Source organism: Sebastes fasciatus, chromosome 7 (assembly GCF_043250625.1).
Source record: "Sebastes fasciatus isolate fSebFas1 chromosome 7, fSebFas1.pri, whole genome shotgun sequence".
NCBI lineage: Eukaryota > Metazoa > Chordata > Actinopteri > Perciformes > Sebastidae > Sebastes > Sebastes fasciatus.
In genome coordinates, this window is record NC_133801.1 from 30166563 (window position 1) to 30184353 (window position 17791).

Sequence of the window (17791 nt, forward strand, 5' to 3'; positions counted from 1 at the left end):
GTGATAAATGTCAGCCTCCTTCCTCCGGAACAGATATCGATGGTTATTTGGGCTTATTTCTCCAATCTGTTGTTCACCTCAGAGCGGAAATGGAATCCATTTCTGCCTGGTTGGCGGCGAGGGTGACTGTAGGACAAGGTAATTTGGCTGGCTGGCACCCTCTAGTATCTCTCTGTCCTAGCTGCAGAGCTATCTCACCCCTATTCCCCAAGTTTACCTCAAACAAACAAGTGCAGCAGACACGAAAACCCCCTCAGCTCTCTGCTCTGAGACGCACAAACTGGTCTTCAGCCGAAATGAAACAAAGTCCGGGCGCCCTGAGCGGTTGTTAAATTTGATCTGGCGTTCGCAAACAATCTCCTCAGGAAGTAAAAAAAACAAAAAAACAGAACATAATACAAACTTTTTATTTTTTTTCAGTCATATCAGTTTCCATCTTGTAAAGTATATATATATCTTTCAGATTTCAACAGGAAATCAAACACTGAACATTTCATCTCTCCAACAAATCAATTTTTTTGCACTCCTGTGAGTTGAAGAGCAGAAATCCAGGACGAAGATTAGAAGAAATGTAGTGTGTCAATGGTTTGTTGAGGAGTGTAGTGTCCAAACAAGAACCCATCCGTGGAATAGGAAGGATATAATTGGATCAACAAGTAAACATCGATCTCATTTCAAACAAAGATATCAAGGGAAGTCCAAATCCAAGTACCAGCCTTTCTTCAAATATGGATCACAGATTGTCAGGATGGATCTAAAACTGAAAGAATAGGTTTGTAGAGACTTAAAATTCAAGATTATATTTTACAATAAACCTGCGACTGACATTGATCTCACGCCTCATTCCCACTGCTTGGTTCGACTCAACTCACTTTTGGTACCAGGTGCTTTTTCTCTAAAAACGTACCAGGTACTATCCACAACTTTTGCTGGTGCAAAACCAAAAAGTCCAGTTGAGCAGAGCCGTGCCGTACCGTACTGTGCAGTGGAAATGCGCAATTGCATCAATGTGTCAAGGAATGGAAATAATACTATTTGCCACAAAATGCTAGGTAACACAGTGATGCTTAAAGTGAGATGACGTAACTTCTGACAGAAGAAATATCACATGCCTCCTCTTACAAGTGCCAAGTTGAGTTTATAAGCAATACTTTTTCTCAAATCAGTAAACTCAGTGGGTGTGTTGTTAAAGCCGTAATTGGTAACGTTAGAAAAGAGAGAGAAAGAAAAGTGATTTTCTGATTGTTTCACGACGGCTACGATCTAAAGCACAAATAAATAATCATCAAACATTCAAACACGCTCTTTTTCACGTTTCATTTTCCTCTGCTGCATTTCAGTCATTACTACGGAGCCCCCCTAGACCCCTAGGATTTTTATTAATTTGTGCTCTCAAGTTAGTAACTCGTTCCCATTATCATTCCCATATTTTTCCCATTAAAAATTCACCAAAATTATGCAAAAGCATATTTTTCCAAACTAAGTGTTGTAGTACAACTATGAGGAGACCATTGATGTGTGAAGTAATTTTGGTGGTACTACACTGTCTAATACTGAAGTTATTGAATATTTTTATAGCATAACTTTTCGGTGTTGCACTTTGTAGACGGTCCCTGACCACTCGTCTCACAGCCGTCTGTGCATAGAGACGAATGTTACGTGTCCAGCTCGGAGGACGGCTCGTTTTGATTTAAATGAGGTTGTAGCTCATTGTCTACCTTACTACGGTTAGAAAGAGCCATTGTTTGTGTTTAAACAACTTTTTGGTTATGAATTATTGATCCAGGAAGCTTGAATCTGTCAATATCTTTCCAACTTTATCGAAGTACATCATCTAGGAGGGCTCCGTACATCAGCCATGCATGGACTGTCCGGAATGATTGGAAGAAGTGCACTATGAAGTAACTCGTAAACGAGATACCTAACTCGAGGGAACGAGTTCATGTCTCGAGGGAACGAGATACCTAACTTGAGGGAACGAGTTCATAACTCGAGAGAACGAGATACCTAACTCGAGGTAACGAGTTTCTAACTTGAGGGAACTAATTAATAAAAATGTTCTCCTAGTGGTCTAGGGGGGCCCTGTATATTACATCTAACGTGCATCAGTAAATATATGCAGCTGTAAATATCGTTGTTGCAGTGAGACGAGACCTCAGATTTATTTTTTACAAGGTTTATTTTTATGTGTTTTTTTAGAGTAAACAGGCGGACACACTGAACGTCAGGCTGCAGTGTGTTTACCGCTGTGACCACCAGCAGCCCTCGTCACGTGTCATGTCGCTTTTTCATACGTCAGCGGACTAATGTGCCTGATCTTCACAAGTCTTTAGGCCGCGGCGGAAACGCAGACAACAGTGGGCTGAAGGAAAATTGTAGTTTCTCGAAAAGTAGTTCCAGGGACAAAAAAGTCCAGGGAACTTTTGAAAAAAACGGTACGGTTACTTTTTTCACTTTAAATGTTAGAAATACTTAGAAGGTAAAGGCAAATATTAAAATTCATTCAGGCACTTCAGCACTGAGGCTGGTGAAGCAACGTGGTCACCAGTGAGTAAAAACTATTCTAAAAGTTACCTAAAATATATTAAAACAATCAATAAAATATCGTGGATCATCACAGTAGTTATTGGCGCTGTAAACATGGAGAGTTGCACAACATGCAGTTTGGTGCAGGAAGGACAAAGTGCATTTGGAAAAAGAGGAATGTCTTCCTGAGATCCCACATGACATTTCTTTTTTGGAATAAAACTTTTAAGACTTCTATAGTAGCACCGTTGTTATTATTCTATTACCTGCTTCCTTTGTTTTAAGCTCCTAAAATGGAAAAAGCAGATTTCTTTCAAATAACTGCTCCGAGGTGTAACGCAGTCCAACTTTCTGTCCGTGATGGAATGAGTCCAAACCTCGAACTCCCTAACTAGCGAGGCACTTTTTGATCTGAAGGCATATGGAATGGTCATTTAAGGAAATTTGAGCAGCAGCACACCAAGGAAACATTTCAAGAAAGGAACAAGGGGGAGTCACCTCAAATTCAGGTTGGAATGCATCAGGAACTAGACGGCTCTCTCTCTAACGTAGATATAGATGAAAGAGTAACTGACGCGAGAGGCGGGGTGGCAATCTATTTTTCCCCTGTGGGCCCGACCATTTCATACTGATTTGGCTTGTGTTTGGTAAGCTGTACATTTGTCTGAAAGCTGTTAACTTTACTTGGGTACATTCAACCATCCTGATTGTTTCATGCTTAAATGGGGACAAGTTTGACCTAATAGTTTAAAGGAACAATATGTAATATATTTACTGTAATAAATCATAAAATGACTGATAAGGAAACATGCAGAATTAAAATACTGGCTTTTCCGACAACAACGCTACAGCCAGTATGTTCTCCTTTGACATTTCCATTACGGTCCGGAACATCCGTTTTTTATTTGGATCTGTGTGATCCCGTCCACTGCCCATTTCAACCCCCACGTTGCCACATGCCAGCAAACTGGCACACAAACTTCTGCAGCCATGGGAGCAAGCAAATGAACTGGATCAACAGAAATAACATTAACGTTAGATTCTACCCGACCTGAAAAGCCTCGGCAACTGTGGTCCGTGTGCAGCTGGGTTATCAAGTCAGCCAGTATTTGAGACACACAGCCGGTGAAGTGATTCCAACTACCGCTGGCCAGAGGCTAACGCGGTCGTGGCTATAAGGTAACCCTCAAATTGCGAAAACCTCCGCTAAATGCTACCAATCACACCGGAGGAGCAGACGGGCGATAGCTCCAATATTTTGAATCTGGACTGCTGTTACCCATTTTAAAAATGCTAGCTGTCAGTGCTACATATTGTTCCTTTAACATCATGGTGCCTTCAGAAGCTCAATGGGAATACCACAACTACAAGCTGTGAACACAAAAATAGAAAGAAAGAAAGAAAGGTTAAATATAAGTAGATAGGATTTTTGTGATCCCCAAGTGGCCAAGTATAATATCTGGTATTCATTTTCAATAGGCTGGAGCTCTATTGTGCGAGGCAGTGCAGGTGGTATCGATGAGTCAGCAGTGACATCACTAGCTGGGTCAAATTTCAAGGGCTGTTTTCTTGTCCCCAGTCTGCTGAGGTCTACTGTGATGCTGCGCTAAAAGTGGTCCTAAAAGCGAACCTTCTGCTGGACCCCCCAGCCCTCAGCATCACCTCCTCCTAACACACAGCGACCGAGAGAACTATACTACGAGCAATGTCACTCTCTATTACATAGAGAGAGTGATATTGATCAACTGTCAGTTACTGTCAGCGTCGATTTTGACCGGTGAAAATAAGCTGGAGGTGTGCGAAACTTTGCATAAATGGTGCCAGGACGAGCAGCTTTTCAAACAAGCAACACGTCGCTTTGCCTGTCCGCTGACGCACGGAGCAGATTAGGACATCTTCGTTAGGGGAAAAAAAAAAAACTGAAACAATCTGCTGTTCACTCATTCGTATTGCATCCAGTTAGGAATGATCAATGAGGGGATAGTTCAAAGGTCAGTGGTGATGACGGGCGTGACTCCGTGGATGAGCAGCGTGGGGCCCAGGTCCCGAGTCAGCAGCTCCAGCTGGTTTAAGTAGGTGGTGTAGCGGCTGGTGTCAGCTGGGGGGCTGGGCAAGTACAGGAAACGCACGGCGGGGGCGGGCCGGGCCGGGTCCAGGATCAGCTTGTTGACGGCAGACAGGTAGTCGTCCGACAGGCGCGTGGTGTTACTCGGGAAGCTGTTAACGTAGTCGTCGTCGTTCTCCTCTTCCTCGTCTGCCCTCTGCTTCTTCTCTTCGTTGACACCATCCGGGGATTTCTTGCCCCACTTGCCTTGGCGCTGCCAGTGTAGCGCCACCTGCTGGTCCCAGGGCACCGTGTAGACCTGAGCTTTGATTCTCAGCTCTTTCAGCAGCTGGCCCAGCTTCTCCTCCGGGCCTCTCACGCTCCGCCCTTCCTCCACGCACAGGAAGAGACGGAGCGTAGACTTGCGCCAGGCCCTCACCATGTTGAGGATGCACGCCAGCTGTAGCAGGAACAGAGAGCAGGTATCGACGTAGCTGCAGCTGTCCGGACGCAGGAGGTTGACCGGCCAGACGTCGACGTACACGGCCCCCTTCCCTGGAGAGGAAGAGGGCGGCGAGAGGACCTGGGCTCGGTCAAAGTTGTTGAAGTATCGGGCGAGCACCACATTCTTTAGCATCTTCATGGCGTCGGCGATGATCGCTACGTACTCCTGGGGTCCCAGAACCTTCCCGTCCCCAAACTCGCCACCATCCTTCCTGTCGCTGGATCCTCGCATGGGGGCAAAGTGGAAGAGAGCCTCTTGTTGCTCCAGCTCCTCCAAGGAGCCGGAGGGATCTGTGGACTGACAGGTGGAGAGCGACGGGTCGATCAGCTTGTCCTTTGGAAGACAGTCATCGTAGAAACCGAGGACGAGAGTGTTAGGACGCATCCCGCCTGAAAAGAGGGGAAGGAAGAGGAGAATAGAAAGATGAGGGAAAGAATGAGACTAGACCATTTTTCACAATCTAATGCAAATCGTTTCTTTATCATCATCATTGATTTCTCGAGTAGTAAAGTGAAGGATGGAGGTTTTATCAGATGAAGTGAAAGTGAGAGACAGATATGAAGAACACGCTGGAGTGAGAACTGGAGGGAAGCCAAAGAGAGATAAGAGAGAGGGCTGGAGAAAAGAAGAGCGCTCCAAGTTAGACATGAGTGACAACTCTCAGCAACGTAAGAAGACAGCAAATAAGAAGGAAAGAGCCGGAAAACCACAGGTTTAGAGAGGGTGCTACTGAAGAGGAGAGGATGTACAAATATTAGGTCAGTGTTAAAACTAGGGCTGTCAAAGTTAATGTGATAATAACATGTTAAGGTAAATTCGTTTTATCGCCACTAATTTTCTTTAACACAGCTTGCAATTTTTAAGGTTGTAGAGAGCTCAGCTTTAAAGCTAGAGTGAATGTGATACTGGTATCATATGAAAATAGAAAAACCTAAAGAATCCATTTGTACTAATCATGCCACACTAGCTAAATAATGCTCCAAAGTTAATCTACATGTTTGTGTATTCCTGTAGCTTGAACATGTTTAAGGATATTATATTGTACCTGAAGTTTGAAGCACTGAAATAAATTGAAGTGGCCGAATTACTGACAGTAGTTGAAATGACAGTTAAAATGGAAGCACTGGCACTGAAAGAAGTTGAAGTGTCAATTTAAGTGTAAATACTAAAATAAGTTGAAGTGGCAATTTAAGTGTAAATACTAAAATAAGTTGAAGTGGCAATTTAAGTGTAAATACTAAAAGAAGTTGAAGTCGCAATTGAAATAGAATTTCTGAAAGAAGTGGAAAAGCCAGTCAAAGTGTACTGAGAAAAGTTACAGTTTCAGTTGAAAGAAGATGAAGTGTCAGTTTAAGTAGGTACTGAAAGAAATTGTGGCACTTTAAAATGCAGTTAGAATGAAAGTGCTGTAATTAGTTAAAGTTTAAGTGTAAGCACTCAGTGAGAGAAATTAAAGTGGAGTTAAAGTGGAAGTGCTGAAAGAAACTGAAGCGGCATTACTGAAAGAAGTTAAAATGATGGCTGGATCAAAATTAATGAAAACAACTGAAGTGTCAGTTAAAATTGAAGTGTTGAAAGGAGTTAAACTTGTGTGTAAGCACTAAAGTTGAAGTGTAAGCACTAAAAGAAATTGAAGTGGCAGTTGGAACAAAATGACTGCTGTCAGTTAAACTGACAGTTAAAATGGAGGTGATAATAGTTGTGTATAGAAGTGTAAGCACTGAATGAAGTTGAAGTGACAGCGCTGAAGTCAAAAGTCTGAAGACGTTCAGACTAAAACTTTTCTAAACTAAACTAAACTAAACATTTTCTAAAATCAACTAAACCAAAAGTAAAATTCCTGCCTGAAAATTTAAGCTTAAGCTTAAATACATAAATTACAAATTACATTTGAGGACTCAGAGACTGAAACAAGTCTACACAATGGAATATACTGTATGTCAGTAAAATTACAAATGAAGATGGACATTTTTCTATAAAGATGGACTCCAGTTATGACGTACTCGACTATATAAATGTTAGGATGTGGACAGATGTACTCTGAAAAAAAAAAAAAAGAAGGAGCCCTGTCAATGAATGTTCAACAGTGTTATATGTTGTATGATACTGACTTTGGAATTTAAATGAAACTTCAATAAAAAAAAAATGTTAAATTACGTTTAACAGTTGAAAACACCTATGTAGAATTTGAACATTTATGACTTTGACGCCCCTAGTGGTCGTAGTGAGATTAACTGGCTGCACCAATTTTAACTGGGATAGCTTCCTTTTTCTACAAACCAAAACCTTTGCCAACATTATAATTTGAAAAATCACATAAAATACTTCACATAGTGGCTTTGATTATCATTTCAGTAATTATAAAAAGACAAAAATCTCAAATCACAGCACGAAATCAGCCTTCCGCTATCAGCAGCTGTAATCCCAGATATCAGTGGAGACTCTTTAATGTCCTTATTGGACCAACTGGGACATTTTGTGGTGATGAGCATGACACTGACCTAGTCCAGAGATGAAGAGGAGATGTTGGATCCCGTGACGCACGGAATTGGCCAATGTCAGGTTGACGAAAGATTTGATGTTTAGATGGTCCACCAGGGACAACCAGGAGTCATACTGGGACTGCAGAGGGTCAGACGGTAAAGTGCCTGGAAGGGAAGAAGAAAACAAAATGGCATGGTGAGATATATAGCTGACAGTTTAATAGGAAGTATGTTGGGATTCAGAGAAGGTAAAGGAAAGAGAAGGGTCAAGAACAATAGATATACAAGTCAAAGGAGAGAGAGTAGAGAAGTCAGTATGACAGAGCTGGAATTAGAGGCACAGCGTGAGAGGTAAGACAAGATGCGGAGATGTTGAGGCGGCGAAGAGAGAGGAAGATGCGAGTACAAACAACAGCGTGCACAGAATGTGAGACGGAGAGAAAGATACAGGGCAGCACAAGCAGGCAGGCAGGTGATCAATCAACCAAAAAAACCCATCAGAGCAGGGGTTCTCAAACTTTTTGGGGCCAGAGAGAACATTTGCCATGGACCCCCTCATAATTGTAACACCGATTAAGCATATGTCATTTGTACTCTTATGGCCCAGACACACCAAGCCAACATCAAAGAACTTGATTCTGATTTGGAGGTTGATTACCATGGCAACGGTCAAAGCTTCGAAGCATCGACACATTTTGGTCAGCCCTACTAACGTCCCATTTTCTCAATTTAGCTAGTTTGGGCTTAGCCTTGCTTGACAATGTGGACTGACTCAAATATGTCTCCATGCTCGCCAGCTAATAAGTTAAGCTAAGCAGTAGCAGCAACAGGTTGTTGCAAAGTGACTGATTCATAACATCAGAGTTTCTATTAGCCCAAAGCTAACATGGGTAGTAGCAATGGTCACAATATGCTTGTTTTATTGGTGGAAATGATCCCCATCTGTATATGTGAACTTTTTAATTAGGGATGCACCGATACCGGATCGATAGCGAGCCGATACTGACTCAAATAGATGGATCGGATATCGGTGACAAAGGAGCCAATCTATTCAGTTCAATTCTATTTTTATATTCTATATAGATTATAGACTGGAATTTTAATTGCTGTCTAAGTTTTTTACCAATTTGTTGCCACATTAACAAGGTTTCCACTTTTTTTTACCAAGTTGCAAGTACGATTTATTATTTTAATAATAAATATCAATTCAGTAAATGTATACTGCATCTATGTATTTATTTGTCGTATTTTGTTTTACAAAGTTTGGAAAGCAATGTTTAAGTCAGGCCTGATGTTGCCTTACACATAAAAGAATGATCCCAGTCACTTCCACACAGTGAGGCATACAGCCTATTCATTAAACACTAGTATCGGATTGGTACTCAGTATCGGCCGATACCCAAAGCTCAGGTATCGCTATCGGTATTGGGACTGAAAAAGTCAGATCGGTGCATCTTTATTTTTAATTATACAGCACAATTTTAGAATTTATATTTCGTAGACCCCCTGACAGAGTTCCACGGACCGCACTTTGTGAATCACTGATGTAGAGAGCAATCCCGAGGCCACATCTGCAAGCTTCATAGACAATTCCTGTGGTAGTTTAAACTCTGTAAGGATCTCCTCACACTCCTGTGGATGAGTCTTCTTTGTATTCAGCTTCAACGCAAACAGCTGCTAAACAAGTGTGATAATATATGGATGGACTTAAAATACATTAGGAGGGCAATGTTGAAGTGGCTGGGAGTCCTCAACAACAAGCTCCTCTTCAGTGTAATTATATGAATGAATGACCTCCTTCATACAGTATTTCTCAAGACCAAGTGCCTCATCAGTACTCAAAATGAGAGAAGGGCTCTTCACTAGCTAATGAACATATCATGTTTTCACTGTGAAACACTCAGAGGATTTGGATTCTGAAGACTTCATTCAGGGCCAGTCCCAGTCTCCCATCAACACATACAACAAAATCCTCAAAAGACAAAGAAAACAATCAATGACCCTGCTTCTGAAAACTCTGCGAGTGTGTGCCTCTACAGAAAAAGAAAGGAGACGCCTCCGGAGCATTGTGCGCGTGATTACTTCCCTTGAAATAAAACAGCAGCAGATGAGCCGATGTCATGGAGAAAGGTCCAGCATGCTAAAAACGCTCCATTAAATGATGCAGCGCTCACTGTGAAACAGGGAGGCGTTTTGCTAATTCGTATACTTATATATTTTGAAAAGACCTTGCGGTTATTTTAGAACCTGTCCTGAATGAAAACACTTAAGTAAAGTGGCAATATTACCACTGTTTCCAGGAAAGACTAGTACAACAATTTGCTATTAAAATTCAACAATAATGTTGAAGTTGAAAGTAAAAAAAAAAATAAGCTTTTAGTTTTGTCATTGCCGCCTCTAAACATCATAATAATGTTAAATTATCCAAAAACTATATCCCATCACCATCCCTAATTTGTTTTGCTCATAATTAATAGTCACTCACAGTCACACTGTGCTGGATTAGATGAGAAATGGTGCAGAAGTAAACTTTCAAGTGCTCCTGATGATCTGATATTGTCATGAAAAAGAACTTTGGAAGTCAACACTGTCTGGTTTTGATCATTCACAGGAGATAAAGCAGATTTATCAGAATGTGTCAAAGTGAGAGGATGCTCCATCCTGACTGTTGAGTGGTAAAGGTTCTCTATACGACATTTATAGCATTAATGTAGCAGCAAACAACTATTTGCTATAGATATAGTGGAGTAATGTCTACCTGAGCAGAGAGTGAAGTCACTCTCACTCTGTGTTTTGTTTACGTAGCAGGTCCGGCAGCACGTGCATGTTAGCCCACGTTTGTGTGTCCCCATGGCTAGCAAATCGCCGCCGCTCTACACTGCGCTCATACGGCGGTTACCACTGATAATGCCGTCAGCACTGTTGCCATTGTTTGCAGTTTGTAGTGTTAGCACCATTGGCTGCTAGCACCATTAGCTGCCAGCTGCCGGCTCAGCTATTGCCATATTGAGACCCATGTGGAGTTAATTCTTCAATCATAGGGTGCATTAATCATCAGCATACTTTTTGTTTTTACTTTTAGTACGTACTGCAGCTGCCCTTACAAAGTGCCTACTGTTGCATGCAGTATGCATACAATTGGGACATACTAATTCATCATAACATTGCACCTTGAACTTTGGGCGGGGTTAGCAAGCTGTGACGACAGCGTGACGGCTGTAACCCCGTGACCGAGCCATGTGACCGAGCGGACGCTACTGCGGAAGATCGCTGGTAGATACGGGTACTTTTCCACTCGGATGTCGAGCCATTTTGGCTTCATGCGCCAATGAGCAACTTCCATAGGAATGAACGGGGCCCCGCCTCCAACGCTGTATCCAGTCCTCTTAACAAATCCATGTATACCGCCCACGGCTTGAGAACTACCTTTGCAAAGGTGCACCATATTTTCTCGCAAGCCAATCAGAGCAGACTGGGCATTTTCGGGAGGGGGTCTTAAAGAGACCGGCGCTAAAACGGAACGTTTCAGACAGAGGGTGATTATAAATACATTCAGACAGACAGTATGAGAACAATAATGTGTTTTTTTAATATTAAAGCATGTAAACATGTTCTAGTAGAAACCTAAAATACAAGTATGAAATTGAAAATGAGCATGACATGTCCCCTTTAAGTAAATGCAATACAACAGCATAGTCAAACCCAATCAGAGACTTAACAGTGGGTCAGTGTCCTTACTGAGATCTCCAAGCTGAACGTGTCCCAACACGTACAGGCCGCTCTTCTTGATGTCGTTGATGAATGTGATGAGGCCTACACTGCTGCGCGGGTTGGAAACCATCAACAGGACCTGAGGCCTCCAGAACTTGACGTGGTCCTTCCTCACATCCAGCATCAGCAGGTACTTGCGCACCTATAGGAGACGAGAGAAATGGGATGAGGGGTTGTTACTGTGTTTATTTTTACACACATCCTCCTTCTTTTTTAACCCCGTGGTCCATACCAGTGGACTCATGTGCCATTCAACAGTCTGTAGGGTGGAGTTCCTCTAAGACAGAGATGTGTCTGCAGTCATCTGAGGCTCAGACAGGCTCAGAACTTAAGTCCACTTTAATTACATGACACCCACTCCCTGAAATTCATGACTGGAGGTGAGGTAACTTACACACACATGCAGTAGAGATTTTTTGCCTTACATTCTTTTGAATATATGTAAGCCTACAGATTTGACATTCCTTATGCTTGCAAAATCACAGGATTTTAATTGAGCAAGTAAAATTGGCTTGTTAAGCTCAAGACAACCTAAAGCTATAGTATAGTCAGGTTTAAGATAAGGTAATTCATCAAAATTAATTTCATCTGTCAGTTTCAAGAAGTTTATTATGTGGAATTCATGGCAACACAAAGATGATAATAGAAATACAAATGAAACACTATAGGAATATTAGGATAAAAAACTATTTCACAATGGAATTTTCCAGATGGGCACAAATTCACAAACCTGTCAGAACTACAAACCTGTCAGATATGTCTCTGACAAAACAATTTCACAACAAGGTCAATTTAGTAGCTGTTCTGGAGCGTTCAAACATATTACATGGCCTTCATCTGCATAAGGAGTTTGGAGCTTTAGGCCTTAGAATCAAGGGGCAACCTCCGGGTCTGAAAAGTGAAGCCAATGCAGAAGTGTCTTAAACCTGCACTCTTTCTAACAGCCAGCAGAGGGCGACCCCTCTGGTTGCAAAAAGAAGTCTGATTGTATTGTATATTTATTACCTCAGTAAACATTGTAAACATTGTAAACATCAATACAGCATGATGTTCATTTAGTAAATTATGGTCCCATTTAGAGTCAGATAGACCATAAAGCAGGGTAGGCTTTTGGGCGTGGCTACTTTGTGATTGACGCGTCGCTACCACGGCATTGTTCAGTGTTCGGTTGTACTAAAAGACTCTTTAAGGAGTCGGCTTTTCCGGTAAGTACATTTTGTTTTAAGCATGCTTTTCGCTAGCCAAAATGAGCATTCCAATTAACTTACAGATTCACCTTCTTAACCAAGCTAGCTAGCTGCTCTGCTAAAAGCAACTCGCCCCGCCGGGCCTCATTCTTCCCCAGCTCCACCCTCTTGTCCAAATATGGTCACATCTGGCTCCAAAAAGCCAAGATGGCGATGGCCAAAATGCCGAACTTGAGGTATCAAAACGGTAGTCTACAAACCAATGGGTGGCAGCAAGGTGAATACATCCATTTCTTTTCTTTTATACAGTCAATGCTTAGAATGGACTTTGAACTTCAACATAAATGAGAATTTCTTAAAGCGCTTTTTTATTTTGTAAATTTGAAAACCTACAATTCCATAGCGACTTCATCTGCTGATGATGTGATATGATCAAAAGCTCCTCACCTACTAAATGGACCTTGTGGTGAGATTGTTTTCTCAACTGCTGTTTCCAGAATCAACTTTGGCAATTACATAATGTAGTGTGATTACTTATTGAGATAGTATATTTACAGTATATAGATTTCTACAACACAGTATATGTTGCTCTTAGATGTTTGTTTGCACCTGGTCTTATTTTTTCCCTATACATTTGTTTTTTTATCATTTTATGTCACTGCACATTATCCCAATATCTATGTGATTTATCATGCCCAGATTTTTATCCCCTGATTTCTTTGGGATTAAACGCAAATGCAAAAAACAAATCCCCAAAAGCTCCCACAAGACAGATCTGGCAGTGTCAGAGGTGGGGACTGGATGAAAATGATTTCAATAACTTCAACGGGCTGCCAAGACATTCAGTTAAGCAAATGAGTTGCAGAGATGAAACTTTTGAAAGAAGAAATGGCACAATCTTCCTTTTACAAATGAAAAGTTGAATTAACAAGCAATAAAACGCATCCTTGCTCTGTTCAATACAATCAGGGGTTCTGCTGCTACAGTCCAACAAATCAAGTTGCAGTTTACATCCGTGTCTGTCCAAAATGTCATCACTTCATCATTTTATTTTTAATTAGATATTTGTGTGAAATTGCCATTATTAGCATAGGAATTCTTGAGTTACGGCCAAAAACGTGTTTCGTGAGGTCACAATGACCTTCACCTTTGACCAACAAAATCTAATCAGTTCATCCTTGAGTCCAAGTTGAATTTGAAGAAATTCCCTCCAGGCGTTCCTGAGATATCGCGTTCACAAGAATGGGTCGAACGTATGTACGGACAGCAGGGTCTACGTTAGCCGGTATATGCCCTTTTTTTGCCGGTATTACGTGTGGTGGTCCGGCAGATTAAATTATCAATGGCAAAATATCCTTTGGGAAATATGCCAATAAATACATTAATTAATTAATTAATTGATTCATAGAATTTTAAATAGCCTAATATTGTTTGACCTATGCTGCCAATACAACTTAAATATAAAGTTATATTATACAAAAGTTTCCCACTACACTGTGATTTTAATTCAATACACTTTTTGTCAAATTCAGTAAATATCTCCTCACAGTCTACAAGCTCTTTGTTCTGTGTAAATGGGAAACTAACAAATTGGCATGGACCAAGCCACTTGGTCCTGAATGTCTTTTTTCTTCTTTTTTTTACAATCAAAGCTTCTATTGAGGTTTTCAAATGAAGCTTTGAATGTCTGTCGTCATATTTTATGACGTCTTTTGACCGCAGTGAAAATGTTGTTTTTTGAAAAGGCTAAATGCCAACAAATATGGATTGAAGCTACTTTGTTAGGTAAAAACATGTTGTGAATTTTGGAAATGATTACATGTCTCTTTTTTTTTTTTTTAATTTGACTTTTGGACTTCGGACTGCAACTACAACTGTGTGTCTACACGACCTCAATGTGCGTAGAAAATGGAGAACATTGAGGAGCTTTGAGAGTGTTGGTTTGCCGTGAGGAGAAACTCGCACAGAGTATAAAAGATCCAAACATTTCCTCGTCAGGATTCCACATCAGCTCATGTCAGTGCAACCTCGTTGTTGAAAGCTTTGAATGTCTGTCGTCATTTTTTATGACGTCTTTTGACCGCAGTGAAAATGTTGATTTTGAAAGGCTAATTGCCAACAAATATGGATTGAGGCAGAATATTTGGTTAGATAAAATCATGTTGTGAGTGTTGGAAATGATTACATCTTTTTTCAATAAATTTTGACTTTTGGAATTCCGACTGAGACAATTAAGCATGATTTATGTTTGCTGCATCTGCGAGGGTCGCGTATGTCAACGCAGCCAAGTGACGTAACAACATCACACACGGCCCTTCGCGGGGGTTCTCTGCGGCAGGTTTTTCGCTTGTCTGTGCACATCCAAATTTTTCTAACTACAGACAGACGGACAAGCGAAAGCATAATGCCTCCGGCCACGTCTATCGCCAACGCAGAGGCATAATAAACAGGTTAAAGGATCAGTCTAGGTGGGTTGCATATAGATATGTATATACAATATCAAATTTTAAGTATAGGTAAGTGTAATTGGTATAATTCATCGTTATTTAAATTATATTGCAAGTACCATCATTGCACATTATGTGTATGTCCTGTAAATCAGTTGTAATGAGTGGAGTTGTAATGATAACATAATGCAATCCGATATAATCCACGAGAGACAGTAATCCAGAGAAAAAGAGAGAAATCAAACGAACAGAGCTGAAGCTGGAGCCATCACACGGCTCTGCTGTCCATCTCATATCTTTAATTCCCCGACTCTGAATATCTTATGTGCATGTGTGTGTGTGTATCTCCATCTTATATGTATGCGTGTGCTGTTGTACTGTAACTGCACGGACTTCTCTTATGTAGAACCAAATGACATCTCTAATCAGCATCCCATTAGGATGCGAGACTGTGGCAGGGACCAAATGGATGGTGTGTATATATTTGTGTGTACATGTCAGCATGTGTATATGCATACGCACATGTGGATCAATCAAAGTGTGATCGGTAAAAATGTACCCACCTCGGATTGCTTACGATTGTATGCTTAAATGCTAGTGTGTATCGGTTTGTATTATGATGCACACTATAACCCGAGCATCATTAGCATTCTGACGGTGTGTTGATGAGGTGGCATCAAGGTACCATTGGGGAAATGTAACCAAGTGGAACCAAACATTAGATCTAAACCCTACAGTCTACTGGGAATGATTAACACTCAATTTATACCCTCATTGGAATTAATGACCATTAGCTTGATGACGACATGTCCGCCATGTTAAAACAGCTGCTTACACTGTCGGCAATTCTGTGTATTCATAGCTTTTACACTCGATTGGTCCTTAAAGTTGAGCGAGTAACACTGTGTAACATGAAAGTTCGGGAGAAATAATAATCACATACAGTTTGGGGCAAGTCATAGTCAAGTCAGCACATTGACAGATGTTGTTGCCTGTTGGGCTTGAGCTTGCCATGTTATGATTTGAGCATAGTTTTTATGCTAAATGCAGTACCTGGGAGAGTTTCTGGACAATATCTGTCATTTTTTGTGTTGCTAATTGATTTCCAAAAACAAATATATACATACATTTTCAAAAAGCAAGCATATTTGTCCACTCCCATGTTGATAAGAGTATTACATACTTGACAAATCTCCCTTTAAGGTACATTTTGAACAGATATTAAAGGTGCGATTACCAGGTAATCTATTTTAATCGATTGACAGCTCCTACTAAAAATACTTTCAAATGACTTTCATTTGAAAACACTTTAAGGGCGTGTTTAATAGACTCGAGGTAATGATATGAAGTTGTAAGAAAAATGATGTTGCCGCTCCACTTAGGGAGTTAGCCTGAAAAGAACCAGAAAAACTGTGCTGATAATGACTGTCTTAGCGCTACAAGCTTCGCTCAAGGTCCTGAAGCTGTGTGTGTGTCTATACAGCCATCAATCAAAAATGAGGATGCAACTATTTCCAACATTATTACCATCATAATCACCATAACTGTTTTCATGCTCCCGTCCGGTAATTGCTGTGAAACCGAAAAAAAAAAAACCCAAGGCCCCAGAGGCAAAGTCCAACTGCCTCCACTCATCTAATCATCTGTCTCTCTTTATCTCTCCATTTCCCCCTGTCTTGTCATCCATCAGGCTATCATCATTTCTCTGTCGCTTCAGTCTCATCCATCACTTAGTTTCTCAATCACTCATCCCCTCTTCCTGCTTATATCTTTCCCTCCCGTGATACAATCGGCGTTTTCTTGCCTCGGTTTGTCTTTTTCGTCATTCTCTTTCTCTCCTAAAACACTCTTGTCAGCCGCCTGTTATCTCCCAGTGTGTTTTTTTTATTGTTGTGAGCTGTTGCGTCTCCCGTCCCTGCTTCAATGTCACCCAGTTGGCGCCCTGCCACACATGGCTACTGCTGGAGCGTGCAGAAAATGGGAGACGAGTGCATGTAGGAGATATGTACACGCACACACGTGGCCTCTTCTCCCGCGAGGCCTATTAGTGTAATCGTTTCAATCGGACTGGGCTCCTCGCCAGGGGGCCGGTTTAGAAACTTTAGAAGAGTGGGGGTCAGACTGGGGCACCGCTTTAGAGAAAGGAGGCACATTTGTGAAATTAGCAAAAATGTGTTAAGACATGCATGTAAAGCCCTGGCTCTTGGCAATAATAAACTCTACATTATAAACTGTTACACTGTTTGTTCGGTGTAATTAATGAATGGCATATAAACAACTTTAAGTTACAGTTGTCAAAGTTAACGTGATAACAACGCAACTAATTTCTTTAACGCATTAACGGAATTTGCAATTCTTAGGATGTAGCAGGCTCAGTTTTAAAGCTAGAGTGAAGATACTGCATCATATGAAACTACAAAACCTAAGGCATCTATTAGAACCAATCATGTCATACTGGCTTGTCGCAAAGGAGGATAAATAACACTCCAAACTTATGCTAAATTTTAACGAGGAAAAACTGTCATGGCCATTTTCAAAGGGGTCCCTTGACCTCTGACCTCAAGATACGTGAATGAAAATGGGTCCTATGGGTACCCACGAGTCTCCCCTTTACAGACATGCCCACTTTATGATAATCACATGCAGTTTGGAGCAAGTCATAGTCAAGTCAGCACACTGACACACTGACAGCTGTTGTTGCCCGTCAGACTTCAGTTTACCATGTTATAATTTGAGCATATTTCTTATGCTAAATGCAGTACCTGTGAGGGTTTCTGGACAATATTTGTCATCGTTTTGTGTTGTTAATTGATTTCAAGTCATAAATA

The 17791-nt window shown here is 41.1% G+C and overlaps 1 protein-coding gene across 2 annotated transcripts in view; it reads right to left on the bottom strand.

Annotated features, from left to right (window-relative positions):
• Positions 1–391: 391 nt before the first annotated feature.
• The window catches only part of LOC141770562 (solute carrier family 12 member 9), a 94387-nt gene continuing 76987 nt past the window's right edge, over positions 392–17791 (bottom strand). The window contains exons 11-14 of one of the 2 annotated variants that reach the window (XR_012594590.1): positions 11297–11471; positions 7577–7723; positions 1965–5464; positions 392–1921 (exon numbers count right to left, since the gene is read on the bottom strand). Coding sequence is in view for 1 of the 2 variants with exons in the window: in XM_074640223.1 (XP_074496324.1) it covers positions 4512–5464; positions 7577–7723; positions 11297–11471 (1275 nt within the window). In the remaining variant the exon portion in view is untranslated. Of the gene's footprint in view, positions 5465–7576; positions 7724–11296; positions 11472–17791 lie in introns of both variants that reach the window. The other variant, XM_074640223.1, reaches the window with a different exon arrangement.